Consider the following 14,368-nt stretch of genomic DNA (forward strand, 5'->3'; position numbering starts at 1 on the left):
ACCAGGGCCCAACTTGTGGTCGTGCACACAGGACCACTGTTTTCATAAATGCCCATGTTCATGATTCCAGTACTCTGTACGTTATTTTTGCTCCTAAATTTTGCACTTAGTAATTCATCCAATCCAGATTTCTGCACGCTGTATGTAGGTACACTGCTCAAAAAAAGGAACACTTTTTAATCAGAATATATTATCAAGTCAATTAAACTCCTGGGATAATGATCTGGCCAGTTAACTAGCAGAGGGGGTTGTTAATCAGTTTCAGCTGCTTTGGTGTTAATGAAATTAACAACAGGTGCATTAGATGGGCAACAATGAGACGACCCCCAAAACGGGAATGGTTTTACAGGTGGAGGCCACTGACATTTTTTTCCCTACTCATCATTTCTGACTGTTTTTCACTAGTTTTGCATTTGGCTAAAGTCAGTGTCACTACTGGTGGCATGAGGGGATACCTGGACCCTACAGAGGTTGCACAGGCAGTCCAACTCCTCCAGGATGACACATCAATACGTGCCATTGTCAGAAGGTTTGCTGTGTCTCCCAGCACAGTCTCAAGAGCATGGAGGAGATTTCGGGAGACAGGGAGTTTCCCTAGGAGAACTGGACAGGACCATAGAAAGTCCTTAACCCATCAGCAGGACCGGTATCTGCTCTTTTGTGCAAGGAGGAACAGGATGAGCACTACCAGAGCCCTACAAAATTACCTCCAGCAGGCCAGTGGTGGGAATGCCTCTGACCAATCAGAAACAGACTTCATGAGGGTGGCCTGACGTCCTCTAGCGGGTCCTGTGCTCACTGCCCGGCACCATAGACTTCGATTGGCATTTGCCATTGAACACCAGAATTGGCAGGTCCACCACTGGCGCCCTGTGCTTTTCACAGATGAGAGCAGGTTCACCCTGAGCACGTGACAGACGTGAAAGGGTCTGGAGAAGCCGTGGAGAAAGTTATGCTGCCTGTAACATCGTTCAGCATGACTGTTTTGGTGGTGGGTCAGTGATGGTTTGGGGTGGCATATTCATGGAGGGACGCACAGACTTCTATTCTACAGGCTAGACAGTGGCACCCTGACGGCCATTACGTATCGGGATGAAATTCTTGGACCCATTGTCAGACTCTACGCTAGCGCAGTGGGTCCTGGGTTCCTCCTGGTGCACAACAATGCCCGGCCTCATGTGGCGAGAGTATGCAGGCAATTCCTGGAGGATGAATGAATTGATACCACTGAATGGCCCCCATGCTCGCCTGACCTGAATCCAATAGAATATGGGATATCATGTTTTGGTCCATCCAACACCGCCAAATTGCACCTCAGACTGTCCAGGAGCTCACTGATGCCCTGGTCCAGATCTCCGTCGTCTCAGGATCATGCCCTGTTGTGGTCAGGCACACATACAAGCACGCAGGGGCCATACAAACTACTGAGTACCATTTTGAGTTGCTGCAATGAAATTTCAGCTGCTGCATCATTTTTTTCACTTTGATTTTTGGGGTGTCTTTGAATTCAGTCCTCTGTAGGTTGATCATTTTCATCAAACGATGGGGCATCCTTACATTACTAACACATTACCCAGTCCATATCAGTATAGATATCTAGCATGATCCCCACTGAGATCTGATGTGTTTTCAAAGTGTTCCATTAATTTTTATGAGCAGTGTATAATTGATCAGGTGTGGTTATCAGGAGTGGGTAAGATGATTGGTCAGGTGTCAAACAGGGTGGGGGGGGGTGGGGGCGCAGTTTGGCATGTTCGCCCGGGACGCTGGATGACCTGTTCCCAGAACTGGTTCTAACTGTATTGGCGCAAGCACTTTAGTGAACATCCAAAGTGCAGATGAGAGGCTGAAGGGCAGGGACACAAACTGGTAGTGTAGGGGCCTCACAGTAAAGTGCAGGTAATACAGACGAGTCGTAAAAATTGGGACATGTAGGTATGTGTACCTTTATGTCCCCAGTAGCCAGAAAGTCTTCCTGGTGAAAAGGGGACATAACAGACCTTGTGGGTTCCATGCGGAATTTCTGAGTTAAAAAAATGACAGCGCTTTGATATCCAAGACAGAGCAGGTGTTCCTTTTGCGTTGGGGAATGACGGACAGGTTGAAGTAAATTTTTAAGACTGTCTTGCGATAGGAACTGTGGCAATGACACCTTGATTCAGAACATCAGAGAGACTGTGTTTTAATGTATCATAATACCTTATCGTTGTATTATTTTGTTGGAAAAATCGATACAAAATGATTGAAATATAAAGCCAGAGAGATCTTAACAGAGAGCTGCTAATTTGTGTGGTGACATAAATTAGAGGGGATAACCTAAAGAGAAAACAAAGCAAAGATCCAGCTTGTAGTCCTGGGATACCACCTCCTGCACAAGAGTCTGAAATTTAGGCTATTCAAGTGTTTGCAAAAGTAACAAATGCCCAGTTATTCTGGAAAGCTCCATTCACACTGAGCTGAACGCTTTTCAGGCATTTTTCAACCGTTTTTTTTTTTCAGGTGTCTGAGCGTTTTTTAAGCAGATTTGCAAATATTATAGGCATTTTTTCAGGCGTTTTTTCATTTAGGCACTTTTGCTGTGGCCAATAGAAGTAACTGCTGTTTGAGCTGAAAACGCCTGCCAAAAGCATTTGAAAAGACGCTTGAAATAAATACTCCCACTGTTCAGGTGTTTTCCATTCAAGTCTATGGGAACAAAACGCCCAAATCTGCTTGAAAAGTACTTTTTCGTATGACGGGCGTTTTGCTATAAGTGACAAAACACACACATGTGAACAAGGACCATAGAAATGAATTGGATTTTGATTGTTGAGCATCTGGTGTCAAGCTGAAAAAAGGCCTAGTGTGAATGGAGCCTAAAGTGTGGGCACTTTATGCAGCGGGAAGCCTTTCAGACCATGCAGATGGGCTGGGAGTCAGGCATGTGGGGTGAGGAACAATAGGGACATTTCTTCATTGCTTGCAAACTGGGAATTTAAGCACATTCCTGACTGCTATACCAGCTGGGACTGTGTTTAAGTTGAACGTGGTCTGGACAACTGTAAAGCGGCCTGATAAATTCCACAGCATGCTGATAGTACTGTCTCTTCCACCCAAAGTTCGCAGCTATAGTCACTTGCTCTATTGCTTTCTATAGTCAAGGAATCAAGTACAGCAGTAGCAAGTTTCTGGCTGGAAACGAGGAGTTTAAAGACGTCCAGTAACCCAAGTATGTGAGGTAGTCCCCAATTCTTTGTCTGACTTGCTCCCAAAGTAAGTCTTCAGAGAAAAGGCAAATGCTGAGGCAATGAGAGTATTTCTGGAATGTGCTCCTTGGCTTTTACCAAAGCAAAAACTTCTTCACCACATATATACCTCTTTTATAGCAAATCTATTTTTACTTGGGTATGAACTTTCATTATATAACTGAAAGGGGGGGAGGGAGACCTCCAACCCCATGTCCTTGACCATTCCCTAAATGGCAAGGCTAGCACATGTCTAAGGGCTGCTGAGATAGTAGGGGATGTAAACATGCTTGGTCACTGGATAAGTCCTGTTGCTTTTAATCTGAGGTTTGTGTTGCTTTCTGGAGCTGGCCGGGGACAGTATTTAAAGAATTCATTACACCGCACAAGTCATCTAATAAACCAGTATTACATTTTTAGCAAAGGATTCTCACCTTCTTTGTGGTTTGGTGGGGTTGGTGGTTTTGGAGGTGTTTGGGGTCTTACTTCCTGCTCAGTGTTATTGGACACTGGGGAATCAGTATTTTTTTGGACAGATGGCTCATCCCCAAGATTAGTCTTCATGACTGGAGACCGTGTCCTGTGCTCTGTTTCAGGAGGCGTGGCCACTAAGACAACACAGACAACAAAAATGTACACATTTAATATGAAATTCCTTCTTATATCATAAGTGAAAATATTCATAGTGACCAACTATACTTTGCCTGTCTTCAAGGCTGTCCTTTCTGCCTGTCTCATTTGATACTACTCTGGCCAGGCCTGAGTCTGCCTCATTGCCCTCCTCTGAAATGCTGCCATCAGAACCAGAATGCACCTCCCCTTCCACAGAGGGACGGAAGTCCAGCTCTTGCTCCTCAGGAATTGGCTCCTTCTGCACCTTCTGAAAAATATTAAATTGTAAGATTTGAAGGGATAATATATTGCACAAACACAGAAGTCAATGTTTTTTCTTTCATTAATTTTCAAGCATAACAAAAAGCATTTAAAACCAATATAACCTTTAGGGAATGAGAGCCTTACAGTATTTTGATCATGATACTAAACCTTGGAAGGTAGGAATGCCCCTGAGGAGTCAAAGGTGCCAGTCTCATCTTCAGCATCTTCCAGGCACCATTCTGGCAAGCTGTCCCTTTCATCTTCTGCACTTCCTGAGCCACTACGGGTCCTTCGGTAACCACGTTCATCATCTCGTTCTCGAAAGTCAAACTCAAACCGCCTACGTCGATCTGGATGTTCTCTCCAACCAGGACCCCGAGCTCCATCTTTGTGAAAAACAAGGTAAAGTATTAACTGTATACAGTTGATCAAAAGATCTCCACCTGCTCTTTTCAAATAGCACAAAAATCCCTTTAAAAGGACAGTTATCAGTGGAATGCTTAAAGTAAACTTCTATGGTGCCTCTATGTAAAAAAACAAGTTTGCTTGCTTCATAGGAGGCTGTACCCTTCCTCTCCTATGCTCTCCCACTGTCCAATCTGAGCCAGAGCCCCCAAGAAATAACTGATAGTTTTGTGTATGGAAGGGCATGATATGAGATGGGCATGATACTCCCAGTCTCCCCACAATGTAGCACAGGGGTGCTGAGCAGCCTATTAAAGGAAAGTTCACCTTCTGGATCATCGTACCTTTAGTCTATAATGCTTGTTATTTTCACATGGACAATCATCATTAGGACTGCCCCTCTATATATGTACACATTCATGTCCTCCGTCACAGCTAATGCTTGAGAAGGGAGCGCGGCTTTGCCTTTCAGCAGTCTCGCACATGCTCCAAAACGCATAGCATTGCATGCTGGACATCCTTACGTCATCACGCTGACGCCAACGTTGCGCTCCAGGTGGACTACGGGTGCTATCTTTGCATCTCACACATGCCGGCCGGCTCCCGGTGAACATCCCGAGTCTCCTCTAGCGCTGACAACAGCGTATACATTGAGGACGCCGCCATGTCCTTCGCTTTCACTACATATGCCTAAGCCTTCGTTTTCTTTCATCATATGAGTGTTTCTCATTATGTTCTTCAATAAATGTACAACATATTGCACTTAGAGGTACTTTTATCCTTTTTATATCTTCACCCAGAGCCTACTACAGCTACATGAGCTTGCCCTAGTTCTATATGGACCTACTGCATATGTCAATTGGACTTTAATATCTATTTTGTTTAGTGCCCATTATCATGAAGGATTGAGGAATTTGTGTGCGCTGATTTTTTGTTTATTTATTACTCCCTGTCTCCTTGGTACCCTGCTTACTCTAAACTATTGCTCAGCAGTTTGCACTATTTTGGACCAGGGTCACTATATTTATTAGCTTATGCTCTGCCGCAGTAATTCACTTTTTACATCCCTTTATCCAACTGTGACAGATTGAAACTTTTTTTTTTTTCTTTAATAGGTCATCCTATTTCTGTCTGGAGAAGCAAATATGGTACTAATCTTAGAATGTGCACTTGAGGGTTAGGACTGATGTGAATGTACAATATGTATGTAAAGCGCTGCGTAAATTGACAGCACTATAGAAGTACCTGAAATAAATAAAGATGTTCCTTGGGCTTCTCACACTCGATTGCACTTACTAGCTAAGCATCGAATGTTGCAAATCAATGTATTCAAACATGAGCTAAAATCACCACAATGTTAATAAACTAAAGCATATACATGACATAAATAGTCACAACAGGAAATAAATGACACATAAAAGGCTCAGCGTTCATGTACTGATAGGTTACTTGGGCACCAAACATTGCAGGGGTGAAGAAAGGTGTACATGCTCGCACCATACTTGGAAGTACATTCAATGGGGTAGTTGTAATGCATCAGAAAGGCAGGCAGACACACCACCAATTGTAAGATGTGGTACTGAAGGATACTTACTTTGACAGATATTTTTTTTATATTGATATTCAGGTGCATCTCAATAAATTAGAATATCATCAAAAGGTTTATTTCAGTAATTCAATTCAAAAAGTGAAACTCATACTATATAGATTCATTACACACAGATAGATATATTTCAAGCATGTTTTTCTTTTAATTATGATTATGGCTTACAGCTAGTGAAACCCTAAAAATTCAGTACCCCAGAAAATTAGAATATTGTAAAAAAGTTCGATATTGTAGATTCATGGTGTCACACTCTAATCAGCAAATTAGCTCAAAACTCCTGTAAAGGTTTCCTGAGCCTTTCAATGGTCTCTCAGTCTGGTTCAGTAGGTTACACCAGTCTTTCTCAACCGGGGTGCCTTGGTAAAATGCCCAAAAACTGTATACAAGCCAGCAGGTGGCTCAATCCTCAATCCTGCCTTCTAGTACACAAAGCCACAGGTTTTCATTGTGCACTTTTAATACCTTCTAGCTGCCAGCGTCCTAACAACCAATTAAATCAGTTGATAAGGATGTCAGGTGCATGGGCGTCATCCTTGTTTGGCCCTCCCCTGTCCCTCTCCATCTGCACTGGGGTCACATTAGCGGAGTGAGGGAGAGAAAATGAGAGACACACTGGAACACTAGTCAGTACCAGTGTGCAAAGGTGTATTTGCTTTGGAAGAATAAATCGCCTCTAACGTTGGGTGTACTGAATGTGTGTAGAACAGTTTTTCACATTTTAGATTGGGGTGCCTTGAAATTATCCATACTTTTAAAGGGCGCCTTGACTGAAAAAAGGTTGGAGAAACACTGGGTTACACAATCATGGGGAAGACTGCTGACTTGACAGTTGTCCAGCATACAGTCATATGAGTCACAAAAGGTCATTGCTAAAGAAGCTGGCTGTTCACAGAGTGCTGTATCCAAGCATATTAATGGAAAAAGTTGAGTGGAAGAAAAAGTGTGGTAGAAAAAGGTGCACAAGCAACAGGGTAACAGCAAAAGGCCATTCAAGAATTTGGGGGAGATTCACAAGGAGTGGACTACGGCTTCAAGAGCTACCACACACAGGACGTATCCAGGACATGGGCGTCAACTGTCGCATTCCTTGTGTCAAGCCACTCGTGAACCAGAGACAACATCAGAAGGGTCGTACCTGGGTTAAGGAGGAAAAAAAAAAAAAGACTGGACTGTTGCTCAGAGGTCCAAAGTAAAATTTTGCATTTAATTTGGAAATCAAGGTCCCACAGTCTGGAGGAAGAGTGGAGAGGCACAGAATCCAAATTGCATGACGTCCAGTGCCAAGTTTCCACTGTCAGTGATGATTTGGAGAGCTGTCATGACATCTGCTGGTGTTGGTGCATTGTGTTTTATCAAGTCCAAAGTCAGCGCAGACCTCTACCAGAAAATTCTAGAGCACATCATGCTTCCCTCTGACGAACAGCTTTATGGAGATGCCGATTTCATTTTCCAGCAGGACTTGGCACCTGCCCACACTGCCAAAACTACCAATACCTGGTTTAATGATCATGTTATCACTGTGCTTGATTGGCCATTAAACTCGCCTGACCTAAACCACAAAGAATCTGTGGGGTATTGTCAAGAGGAAGATGAGAGACACCAGACCCAACAATGCAGACGAGCTGAAGGCCACTATCACAGCAACCTAGGCTTTTAGAACACTTTAGCAGTGCTACAGGCTGATTGCCTCCATGCCACGCCGTATTGATGCAATAATTCATGCAAAAAGAGCCCCAACTAAGTATTGCGTGCTTACTATACTGTACATGGACATACTTTTCAGTAAGCCAACATTTTTGTGTGTTAAAAATCCTTTTTTTTAATTGGTCTTATGTAATATTCTAATTTTCTGAGATACTGGATTTTGGGTTTTCACGAGCTGTAAGCCATAATCATCAAAATTAAAAGAAAGAAATGCTTAAAATATATCACTGTGTGCATACTGTATCTACATAATATATGAGTTTCATTTTAATTAAATTACTGAAATAAAATTACCTTTTTGATGATAGTCTAATTTATTGAGATGCACATACATATACACACACATTTTATGCTATTATATACAGTGAATATAAAAAGTCTACACACCCCTGTTAAAATGGCAGGTTTCTGTGATGTAAAAAAATGAGACAAAGATAAATCATTTCAGACCTTTTTTTGCACCTTTAATGTGACCTATAAACTGTACAACTCAAATGAAAAACAAACTGAAATCTTTTTGGGCGGGGGGGGTGGAGTAAACATAAAAAAACTAAAATAATGTGGTTGCATAAGTGTGCACACCCTCTTATAACTGGGGATGTAGTGGTGTTCAGAATTAAGCAATCACATTCAAAATCATGTTAAATAGAAGTCAGTACACACCTGCCATCCTTTAAAGTGCCTCTGATTAACCCCAAATAAAGTTCAGCTGTTCTAGTAGGTCTTTCCTGACATTTTCTTAGTCGCATCCTACAGCAAAAGCCATGGTCCACAGAGAGCTTCCAAAGCATCAGAGGGATCTCATTGTTAAAAGGTATCAGTCAGGAGAATAGTACAAAAGAATTTCCAAGGCATTAGATATTCCATGGAACACAGTGAAGACAGTCATCAAGTGGAGAAAATATGGCACAACAGTGACATTACCAAGAACTGGACCCACCTCCAAAATTGATGAAAACAATGAGAAAAAAAACTGGTCTGAGAGGCTGCCAAGAGTCCTATAACAACATTAAAGCAGCTGCAAGAATATCTGGCAAGTACTGGCTGTGTGGTACATGTGACAACAATCTCCTTCTTCTTATGTCTTGAATATGGTGTAGAGTGGCAAGACAGAAGCCTTTTCTTATGAAGAAAAACATCCAAGCTCTGCTAAATTTTGCAAAAACACATCTGCAAAAACACATCTCCCAAAAGCATGTGGCAAAATGTGTTATGGTTTGATGAAACCAAGGTTGAACTTTTTGGCCATAATTCCAAAAGATATGGAAAAACAACACTGCACATCACCAAAAGAACACCATACACACAGTGAAGCATGGTGGTGGCAGCATCATGCTGTGGGGCTGTTTTTCTTCAGCTGGAACTGGGGCCTTAGTCAAGGTAGTGGGAATTATGAACAGTTCCAAATACCAGTCAATATTGGCACAAAACCTTCAGGCTTCTGCTAGAAAGCTGAACATGAAGAGGAACTTCATCTTTCAGCATGACAACGACCCAAAGCATACATCCAAATCAACAAAGGAATGGCTTCCCCAGAAGAAAATCTGTGGGGTGATCTGAAGAGGGCTGTGCACAGGAGAAGCAAACTGACAGATTTTGGAGTGTTTTTGCAAGGAAGAGTGGGCATATATTGCCAAGTCAAAATGTGCCATGCTGATAGACTCAGCGCTGAGGGAACTGTTGGTGCTATATAAATACTGTATAATAATAATAATACACAAAAAAGACGGGCGTGCTGTAATAAAATCAAAAGGTGCTTCAACAAAGTATTAGTTTAAGGGTGTGCACACTTATGCAACCATATTATTTTAACTTCCCTCCATCTAAAAGATTTCATTTTGTATTTAACTGAGTTGTACAGATTACAGGTTACACTAAAAGGTGGAAAAAGCTCTGAAACGATATCTTGGTCTCATTTTATAAATCACAGAAACCTGACATTTTAACGGGTGTGCAGACATTTTATATCCACGATGTGTGTGTGTGTATACACACACACACACACATGTACGTACACACAGTATTTATACAAACACTCATTTTTTATTTTCAGAGACACAAGCTGTTGGTTTGGCCAAGTTCTGTTTAAGCCCTAAACGTGTTTGCCTATGAGCTTGAGAAATCTGTAACCGAGGTACATAAAGCCACTTACAATCTACTTTCTTTCATTTTCTAAACTACAATTTGTTAAGCTATGGGCTAAAAATAAGACAGCATTTTAGTGCTAAATATTTGGCCCAATGTGATCTAAAAGCTGAATACCAGAATAAGCAAATCTGTCTAAATACAAGAGGCTTATGTACTCCTATTTGAATCAATGTGTAGTTCTTCCAGATTTGTTTAACAATCCAGTGTGAAACCTGGCCACTGTGCAGGAGTTTTCCGTAAGACAGACCAGTCACTGCTGCTCATCTTGCGTATCTGCCCTCTCCTGTAGCTTTCTACAGGCAACCTGTAATGAGAAGACCTGATGGGCCACACCCAGAACTCTGCTCTCTGTACAGGCTACGTGCAGCATAGCGATTATGTCTCTACTTCTTTGACTAGGCAATAGCTGGATTCAAAAAAGCATTTGGTGCACACACAGTGGATTTGTATACTTTGTGGTTACTGAGTACATTTGAATAAAAATGTTTGTGTCTGGAGTTCAGCTTAATTATTCTCAAAAAAGAAAAATATTCAGGTTTTAATGTTACTGTATTAACACCCATTTATCTATGGAAACAGACAGAATTTTAGTCCCCAGTAATCAGGCCCAATGTGATCTAAATAGTTTCAAAAATGAAAAATAGGCAGTGTTTTGTTACTGTATCAATGCACATTTATTTAAAATCTAAAAAGCCATTAAAAAACAGCTATAACGCCATATAAAGGAAGTTTTAGGCTACGTTCACACTAGCCTTGTTTGCAAGCGGCAGACAGGCGTTTGGGAAGCATTTTTACCGCTTCCCAAACACCTGGGAAAATTCTGCACATTGCACCACATGGTGCTGTTCACGCGTCACATTGCGGCAAAACGGACGCTTCTGATCGAGTCAGGAGGAGTTGAAGCCTCCTATTCAAGTCTATGGTGCTGCTCCGCAAACGCCCGGCCGGAGTTTGTGGTTGCGGGGCGTTTGCGGAGCGGTAACACCATTCAAACTTCATTATAGGCGTTTGTGGGGCGTTTTTAATGCTCTGAAAACGCCTAGCAAACGCCGGTAAACCATGCATGCGCCGCTTGCGGAGCGTTAAAAAACGCTCCGCAAATGCCGGATCAACGCTTGTGAAACGCTATAGGGGCATTTGACAAGAGTTGGAAAAACAGTCAAGTGTGAACGAGCCCTAAGACACTGGCAAACAAAAAAACTGTAAGCCGGCCCACTTAGAAAAAAAGCAGTACCTAGGCAATGCAAAAAGGGATGGAGCATGTGCCCTTCAATGTAATACAAGAAAAAGGTTTTTACAGTACAAAAATCTTTGTTTCCTTCTTTTCAACTGGGGGATACAGGAATTTACCGAAGAGACCACTACCAAGGGAAATGAGTTCACCTGAAGGAACAAAGAGCCTGATCCAGCAAGAAGCTGTGAAATCAAACAAACCAGCCAGAAACGGTGGATCTAGATCAATAACAGGATGTGATCAACATTACAAGCAGGTCCGCAGCAGAAACAGTTTGAAATTAAAAAAAAAAAAAAAAACACCACAATCCACAAGAGACTACCCAGAGGAGCCAGAGGCTTTCAATGATTATTTCAGGAAATGAGCAGAACCCAAGTGCACAAACCTAAATAGCTGCTTTGGAGTCTAATGGCTGAGGACAGCCAAAAACCAATGCACTTTCTCTAAAAAGGACAGTGTGGTCGAACGTAGAACTCTCAGCATTGTCTAGCATCAATCGCCAAGAGCCATCATCCAGGAAGGAACTCACAAACCTTCCCAGAGGTCCTTTAGAGGTTAATGGAGTCAGATATTCCATATCAGCAGCATTATAACCTCATAGCCAGAGTGCTCTACGCACCAGTCTACGCACCAGTCCCATGCAAGACACAGGGTTAGATGCCTGCAACAAGCCTTCACAACTAAGGCACAAGGCTCCAGACCATTTGTTCTGGCTGCTCAATGAAATGGAAGCTTACCCCTGTGGTGCAGGAATTCCTCTTCATGAAATCAACTACTTCTGACATTCTGACATGACTAAAGTTACCACCAGCACATGAGGGGCTTAAACCAGTCAACTCAAACTGGGAGTAAAGGAGGTACTTTGGCAGTCTGTCAATTTAGTCCCTAAAGTTAAGCACACCCTGAACCAGGGCAGTGGTCTTCCTGGGGGAGGCTTCAGCCTCGCCTCATATAGTGGAGGACGACTGATAGACAACCCTATAACAAGGAGCCCATAGTTATGGATTACAGCCATGTCTGGGGATACAGAGTAAAGACCTGCTGTGGAAATAGACCAGAGACCTTCGAGCCATGTGATGCTTCAAAAGCAGAAGTAGAAACAGGATGGTGCTTCCTCCAAGCTAAAGAGTGGGAAAAAACATGCCGCGCACATCGCTTCACCCAGCGGATAATGGCAGTCCCCAACCTTAACTCAAAAAAATTAGTCTCTCTTCACTAGAGATAAAGAGAAAACTTCAACCCTTCTAGAACAAAGCGCAAAAAGAAAAAAAAAAAAAAAAAAAGCATGCTGGGTAGAGGAGTTATACAGGGGCTGGCTTAAAATCTGTCAGTGTCCAAAACCTCCTGTAAATGCCAGTATAACCAGACTTGTATAAAGGATACTTTCTTGTATATGGAGAAAACATTGCCTTGAGGGGTCTCTCTGGATTGGAGACACACACAGGCTTCCTACTGACAAGACAGCTGCTATAGTTACAATGCAATATGTACTTGAAATACATTTTCATCCAGAAAATGGAAGCATTTTACTACAGATTAACATTCCCTATAATTAACTGACTTAAATTTCTCAAGTTAAGTTTGGCTTAGTTTCCTTCCACGTTATTCTTCACTTGGTTGGTAATGCTGTAAGTTCGTAAAGGGCAGTGGGTGAGAGAAGGGACAAGCAAAGTTTCAAAACAGAAGTCATCACAATTTACATATTTTGTTTATACAATATTATAAAAGGAAAAATGCATAAAATATGCAGCGTTATATTTTTGAATCGCTTTGCGTTTTTAATCTGCCCAGCAACAAGCTGGCAAAAACAAAAAAAAAACATGCGTGCAAAAACTCAAAAAGCACTGCAAAACATGACCTATGAAAAAAATGCACCCTAAACATGGTAAAATCGTGGTAAAATCGCAGGTAAAATAGCAGCCGTTTTTGGCAGCCATTATCGGCGCCTTTTTTCCTGTTGGCAAGATGTCAATAACACCATTTTCAGCCGATACATTTTGGCGTATCCCTAGTTTCATTATATATTATGTCTCCCGGGGCATAAGTGCCATTCTGGTTCCCCACTCTAAATAAAAGCCTCTGAAAGCCAAGCCTTGTTTTGAATACAAGTGTATAAGTATCTCTACAACCAAGCCTCATTTTCAACATAAATGGGCACATTTGTAAGGCCTAAAAAACTTATGGTGTCTAAATTACATGCCCAATGGGAATAATACATTTCTGAACACAAGGCACCCTCCTAGTCTTCGATAGGATGTAAGCCCTCAAAAAGAAGGTATTTAACTAAAAGATTGGTATAAATATGTTAAAGATTTCTCTAGTTCCTTGTACACAGAAAAAAAGAAAAAAAATTAACCAGCTTAGATGGGGAAATTAAATGAATTGAAAGAAAAATTGTCTCTATACAAGTAAGCTGAGGAATATAAAGATCGATCAACTAAAACATATTACAGAAAGAAGAGCATGAGCAGAGAATTAAAAAGAAGAAAAAAATACATTTATTAGGAGATATTTCTGATTATAAGATGGGAATCGTTTTTAGCTGGCAGTACAAAAGAGGAAGATGAGGATGGTGGAATTGATACAAAATAGGTGGTGGTGGATGAATACAATATGGATGGGAGGATGGAAACAGGGGAGAGAAATTAGTAAATGGAAACAGCCAAATTCTACTAGACCCTGCCCCCAACAGAAAAGGAGGTACACCTTTATATTCCCCGCAAGACATCTTATGGGAAGAGATTGTCAGGATAGGTCAAGGTAAACAAAAAAAACAGAAAACCCTCACATAGGTTGCCATTGAGGATACAGGGTGGTAGGAATAGATGGAGTAACCAAGATTCTCCATACGGCAGGAACAGTTACCCTTATGGGTATAATGTCTTTACCAATAACAGATATTACCTTCTGATGGGCAGAAGATTATCAAAATTATGGTGGATTCTGGAAAAATAATCGTAGATAAACATTATGGAGAAACCAGTTATTTTTCCGATCTACCATGTTCTGTCCAGAAACATGACCAGAGAAGGCCCAATTATTGGGGTTTTCCTCATCCCAACCAAGGAAAAAAACTAGGAGTAGAACAAAGAGTAGGCCTAGAGGGATGAGGAGGATTCAAGCAGAAAAAAAAAAAAAAAACCCAAGAAGAAAAAGCAAATTTAGGAGAAG

The 14,368-nt window shown here is 41.7% G+C and overlaps 1 protein-coding gene across 1 annotated transcript in view; it reads right to left on the minus strand.

Moving 5' to 3' along the window:
- Window positions 1-14,368, minus strand: part of GIGYF2 (GRB10 interacting GYF protein 2) — a gene marked incomplete at its 5' end in the record, with an annotated part of 153,929 nt that overhangs the window by 98,029 nt on the left and 41,532 nt on the right. Inside the window, 3 exons of the mRNA XM_089666000.1 lie at window positions 3,659-3,832; window positions 3,924-4,104; window positions 4,269-4,486. Of these exons, the coding sequence (XP_089522126.1) occupies window positions 3,659-3,832; window positions 3,924-4,104; window positions 4,269-4,486 (573 nt within the window). The remainder of the gene's footprint in view (window positions 1-3,658; window positions 3,833-3,923; window positions 4,105-4,268; window positions 4,487-14,368) is intronic.

This window comes from Staurois parvus, unplaced genomic scaffold (assembly GCF_062004578.1).
Source record: "Staurois parvus isolate SC_StPar_1 unplaced genomic scaffold, SC_StPar_1.0 ptg000049l, whole genome shotgun sequence".
NCBI classification, from domain to species: Eukaryota; Metazoa; Chordata; class Amphibia; order Anura; family Ranidae; genus Staurois; species Staurois parvus.